The sequence below is a fragment of the Panthera onca genome, chromosome E1 (assembly GCF_046562875.1).
Source record: "Panthera onca isolate mPanOnc1 chromosome E1, mPanOnc1 haplotype 2, whole genome shotgun sequence".
Lineage (NCBI taxonomy): Eukaryota > Metazoa > Chordata > Mammalia > Carnivora > Felidae > Panthera > Panthera onca.
This window is the reverse complement of record NC_138352.1, coordinates 11853359-11859358: the sequence shown is the minus strand read 5'-3', so window position 1 is coordinate 11859358 and position 6000 is coordinate 11853359. Positions and strand designations below refer to the sequence as shown.

General features: G+C 61.3%; 1 protein-coding gene across 5 annotated transcripts in view; it reads right to left on the bottom strand.

The window, feature by feature from the left end:
* Positions 1–1200: 1200 nt before the first annotated feature.
* Positions 1201–6000, bottom strand: part of SEC14L1 (SEC14 like lipid binding 1) — an 88882-nt gene continuing 84082 nt past the window's right edge. For all 5 annotated transcript variants that reach the window (XM_078438101.2, XM_078438100.2, XM_078438099.2 and 2 more), the window contains 3 exons: positions 3866–4117; positions 2150–2328; positions 1201–1957 (listed from right to left, as the gene is read on the bottom strand). In XM_078438101.2, the coding sequence (XP_078294227.1) occupies positions 1852–1957; positions 2150–2328; positions 3866–4117 (537 nt within the window). In that variant the 3' untranslated portion in view covers positions 1201–1851. The remainder of the gene's footprint in view (positions 1958–2149; positions 2329–3865; positions 4118–6000) is intronic.

Below are 6000 nucleotides of genomic sequence, written 5' to 3'. Positions count from 1 at the left end.
ATCGGAAGCAGCGCGGGTGTAAGCAACCCTCCTGTGCTTTCTGGAAACAAGGCTCTAGGTGCCAATGACGAGCGTATCTTCTCAAAGGAAGCCGGTGGCTGCGCCCCGGGGAGGCCGGCAGTCCCGGAGGGGCCCAGGGCTCAGCGTGCAGGCCACCCCGGAGCCGCACTGACCGGGCGTCCCTCCCGTCTCGGTGCTCGCAAGGGAGCACAGCGCCCTCCACACGCTCCTCCGCTGCGTGGCCACCCCACCTGGGCCCTCAGAGCAGGCCGCGAGCACCGCGGCCCGGGACGCACGTGCCCCTCACGCACACCCAGAGCGGCCGCGTGGGTTTTGGCACGGATCTTTAAAGACACAGCCTCTTCCGACACCACCCGACACGTCACGTCCTTATCACAAACGCGAACCCGATGCAACCTGCGGTCAGATCTGCGAATGACCCGCGTTTCCCGTAAAAAGCTGAAAAAACCACGGGCCACCACGAGATGGACCGTGCTCTGTCACCGGGGTCAGAAAGAAAACGTAAAAGGCAAAGCAAGCCCACGTTCTGATTTGCTTCTAGAAGAATCCCTTGTAACTTGGACTCACTTTCTACTTGCCCGTTTCTCCCCAGCATCGCACTGCTGCCCCCCCCCCCCCACACCCCTCCCCGCCCTGCTCAATGCCACCCACTCATGCTCGGTCTCACACGCACGCGCCCCCCCCCCCCCCCCCCGGACACTGACTCACAGACACCCCTGCACGCGTTGACACGCGTCATGCACGTGCGCCCCACTGCTGCCACAGGCACCCCCACGGTCACACCCACTCGCACCACTGCCACCCCCCACCCGCATGCCCGCACCCGCAAACACACCCCCAAAGTCCGCACTTTTCTTCTACAAAGCAGCGGGGCTCCCGCAGGCCGCGCGCTCTCCCGGAGCGGCCACACGGCGAGAACACGGTTGGCTGAAGTGGACACCGGACGATCTCAACGTGGCAAAAGCGACTGGGCCTTCAAAATACCCCTCCAGTGACGAGAAGGACCACAGGGGCCCCGATGCTATTAGGCTCTGAGGAGGCACCGGGATTAACGCTGGAGGGAGTTCTGAACCAGCGTCCGCAGGGAGAGAGGACGACACGCCACGGGAAGAGGGCAAGAATCCCTTCCCTGCGGGTTCGCTTCCAGAAAAATCCTGCTCTGAAAGTATCAAAAAGGTGTGAAAAGGAGGCAAGAGGAAGTGTTTAATGACGGCGGTGGTTTCCGGGCGTCGCCGGGAGTCCCCGAGGGTCCCCTGACCGTGGACGCACCTGCCCGCGGGAGCAGAGCTCGGCGCTCCCACCGGCCACCCCCAAGGCCTCCCGGGGTAGCAGGTCTGCCCCCGGGAACGGGGGGGGGGGGGGGGGAGGCGGCCACTCAACCTGCGGGCCGGGTCGGCTGTGCACGCGGGGTGGGGACCAGCTGGCAGCTTCCGCTCCGGGTAGGGGGGTGGCTCGTCTCTGAAGGACGGTGTGGGGACCCACCCGCTAACGGACAGCGTGTGGAGGTTGTCGGAAACGTTTTTTGCATCAGCTTCGGAGGCAAAGTCAATGTCTTAACTGTACACGAGCTACTTGCCTTTCGAGGGAGCCCTTGTGCTCTGGTTTGCTTTTGTGCCCACTGTGTACAAAATCTATGGCTATCGAGTTAGAGTTAAAACTACCTGCCGACAGGGTCTGGGGCGGAGGACTACGTCTGCCGTCGGCAGAGCTATCCGCGGCCTACAAGGTGACGAGTCGGCACAACGCGGCCGCCGGCAGGGGGCGGAGCGCGGCGGGCCGTCCGAGGAGGCGCGCTGTCCCCTCCGCGCACCGGGCACGGGCGTCGCGGCACTACCTGGAAACCATGGAGCCGCAGTGAGACTGGCTGGAGGACGTGGTGGCGGCGCTCAGCTGCGAGAACCCGCTGTGGCTGGACTCCAGGCTGGTCATGGAGCCCCTGCGAGCGGCACAGGGAGGGACGAGGCATCAGGACCCCGCGGCGGGCCGCCCCGCCCCCGCTCTCGGCCGCCCCGCCCCCACCGCCCCCGCACACGGAGGACGTCGCGCGCCGGCCGCCACGAACGGCCCCCCGAGGCCACGGCCACCCGTACGCGAGACCCGGCGGCCCCGGTGGGAGGGGAGCCCGTACCGGAAGTCCTCGGACCCGATCACCTCGGTGTAGTACATCACTTTGCACTTGTGGGACGACACCTGCAGCGAGGCCAGCACGTCGTCCACCCGGGGCAGGTTGGTGGCGGCACACGCCGGCATGCTGTGGAACTTCCACTGCAGGATGTAGAAGCCCGGCCACCGCGTCACGTGCGAGCCCTGGAACAAGTCGGGCGGTGCCGGCTGAGAGCTCACTTCGGAGCCCCTCCCCCAAGCCCACCCCCCAGCAGACGCCACCCGGAGGCTGGCCCCGGTCATCGTGCTCGCAGTGACCGCCGGCCATCTCGGTGGGTGGCCTGCCTGCCGGCCCCGCGGCTGAGGGCCCCGCTGGGCGCCGAGGAGGACCTGTGGCCTCATGGGGAGGACGGCCGCAACAGGGGCAGGCGCCTGGGGGGCTGGGTGAGCTCAGGCCACCCTTCGCTCAGCCCTAAGGGGCTCAGAAAAGGTCATCTGACCAGGCGATGCTCTCCCGGACCTGCTTGCAATCATCTACCTAGAGCATTCTGGTTAAAAGGATGTCAACCTAGGGGCTCCTGGAGGGCTCAGTTAAGCGTCTGACTCAGCTCAGGTCATGATCAGCTTAAGATCAGCTCAGGTCATGATCTCACGGCTTGTGAGTTCGAGCCCCGTGTCGGGCTCTGTGCTGACTGCTTGGAGCCTGGAGCCCGCTTCCGAGTCTGTGTCTCCCTCTCTCTCTGCCCCTCCCCCGCTCGTGCTCGGTCTTTCTCTCTCTCTCAAGAATAAACACGAAGAAAAACCTTATAAACCATCTAAAGTAGGACTCAACGTCAACATGGGAAAATGACCGGAGCCTCACCTTCAACTGTCCGTTACTTTTTTTTTTTTTTTAAATTTTTTTTTTTTTCAACGTTTTTTTTATTTATTTTTGGGACAGAGAGAGACAGAGCATGAACGGGGGAGGGGCAGAGAGAGAGGGAGACACAGAATCGGAAACAGGCTCCAGGCTCCGAGCCGTCAGCACAGAGCCTGACGCGGGGCTCGAACTCACGGACCGCGAGATCGTGACCTGGCTGAAGTCGGACGCTTAACCGACTGCGCCACCCAGGCGCCCCAACTGTCCGTTACTTTTAAAACGGAGTAAAAGCCTCTCTTTTACTCTACTTCTCAGACCAAACACTGACAGGCTCATCCCTGAAAACTGTAAAGGCAGCAAAATTACACATCTATTATGCAGGCTAGAAGCGCCCAAGGACCACTGTTCTTAGTACAAGCACTGAAAATAGCCGGCCACGACTTAACAAATGAACCGACAGAGCATTTTTAAACGAATTAGAATGCTCAGTAACGACAGCAGACAGCTCCCGAAGCACGTGCCTCTCCCCCTGCTGATTTAGGGCACTTTTCCTCTCGGCGGAAGCCTGCCTCCAGCTGTACAAGTGCACAGAATGCCTCTCCCTTCCCTCCACGTCACTTTCATGAAAAGAACTTCTAAAAAAACCTCATGCACTTTAGATCCAAGTCATGGATTCAGTCCAGAACCGTCACTCAGGTCTGAGTTTTCTTCGGGGTCTCACTTGGCTTCCTGAGAGTCGTCCTGACCGGAACGGAAGCCGGACACAGCTACGGGCTCGCCCGAGGACACACCGCGCCAGCCACGCGGGGCATCGGTGAAGCCTGAGAGACCTCCTTTGCGAGACGAAATACGCAAGCCGCAGGGAATGCCGGACGGGCCTACCTGCACGCTCTCCCCTTCTTTGCAGATCAGAGGGGACTCGACCATGCTGTAGTCACGGCCCGGCTGCCAGACTCGGTCTATCAGCTGCACGTTGTTCCCTCCCGGGGAAGTGATGCTGTGCGCCCCCAGGGAGTCCTTTTTGGGAGGCTGGGGCGACCTCTTGGAGTGGTAGATGTTGAAGACGATGTCCCCTTTGCACACGTCAAAATCCCAAGTGATCACCGAAGAGGCATCCACAATCTGAATGAGGATCTGGAAGAAGAGGTTGCATGAGGCGACCAAGGGAAGCACGAGGCCGCCCCCCTCCGCCCCTGCCCTGTGCTGCCACTGCCACTGTGGTGGCTTCGTCTCCGGAGGGGCTTTCTGGCCCAGCGGTGTGTGTGGGGGTCGTGGGAGGAAGGGAGACGTGTCACGTCGGCCGTCTCTTCACCCACATCCGCCTTCCGGCCACCCAGCTTTCCGGCTCTCCCTTCTTTCGACCAGTGGCCCCCGCTCCGGGTCAAGCTCTGTGCTCTTCCTTGGCTGCCCCCACGGCCCAAGACTTCCCACTGCACGAGCCTCCGCGCTCGAAACACCGGCCCTGGCTGCCAAAATGCCTTAGCCACACAGAACAGAAGGAACTCAACACGGTACAGAAGCGGTTCCGCGGGTCGCTCTAGGCTGGCCAGCACAAGGAAGGTGCCGGAGAAGGCACAAGCGGAACAGAGGGCACGTGGAGGAACAGAAAAGGAAACGTTCCGGGCAAGCGGAGGGAACAGAGGCTCGCAAGGCATGGTGGCAGCCAGCACAGGCGGGGGAGCAAAGAGCCACGTGGCATGGGGCAGGGGAGGCGCCCCGGGGACCGAGCGCCAACCTAAAACCCGAACTTCCTAACGGCGCGCCCGTATCAAGTTTCCCAGTAGGGGATGATCAAAGTTACATAGTTCAGAACATGACTATGGGAGGGACGTGAGAATTGAAGCCAGCTGTCCGAGGCTCTGCGTTCGCTCGGAAACCTCAGCCGGGGCCGGGGCCCCCTCTTCCCGGGAAGAGCCTTCTGCTCGTCGTCAGGCAGACTCTTTCCTCCTCACCACAGAAATACCACTCCGGAATTTCCCGAAAGAGCAGATTCCGGGAGCACCAGAGCCCTTTGTGGGAACCGCGCTTCCCTTCCTGCAGCGAGGCGGCTCCCTAGGGGCACAGCTCTCCCGAGAGGCACCCTGTCTGCCCACGGGCCCCCTCCTTCCTGCGCTCATGAGGGGGACACTGAATTCAGCCTTCGTTTCAGGGGCGTCACCATCCTCGATTTGTGTTTTACTCCAGCCCCAAAGCAAGTTCTGGTGCCGTGACACAGAAGGCGTTCCCACTTCCACAGATACCCCGTGACTCTCAAGACACGGTCACGCGCCACCGAATTCTGTGCCACAGACAAGACGGGGTCACCGGAGAAACGAGAACTCCGCCTCCTCGAGCCTGGTCTCCGTGCAGGAGATCAATATAAACAATCCTGAACACAAAGCCCTGAGAATTCGAGATCTCCCTACAGAATCTAGGAATGAGGCACACCAAATGTGCCTCCGCTTGTGTGAGCACAGTGACGGTCCCTGCCCGCCCCGCAAGTGACAGGCCGGCCATTCCGGGACACACACCAGCAAGGACAGATGGTGGGTGGCGGTAAGGGGTCAGCTCCCGGCCACCGGCTGCGGCCTGAGCCCGCAGCCCCTCCTCGCTGACCCCTCGCTGGGAGCCCAGGGCCGCCGTCCTCGGCATCAACCCTCGAGGCGGAAAGCTGCCCGGAGCTCAGGAGGGGGGCTCGGCTGGGAGCCCTCACAGCTCAGGCCACCCACAATGTCATCAGAGGACACACGGCGTATACAAAACACAGGCGCACTCTTGCTTCCGCACCAGAGGGGACAGCAAGAAGGGAAGAGAAATGTGCTTTTCTCCTCACTCTGCTTGACTTACAAAAACGGGCAAATTCCTTAAAATCTAAACCACCAAGGCCCGGTCAGGAAAAAAGAGAAATGAAACCGGCCCTATGTAATCGCTAAACTAACCAAACCGAGGAGTCAAACATCTTCCACAGGAAAGACTTTCCACGTGCCCCCCCCCCCATCCCTGCGCTAAGAGGTTATCCAGTAAAACAGAGGTGAGGA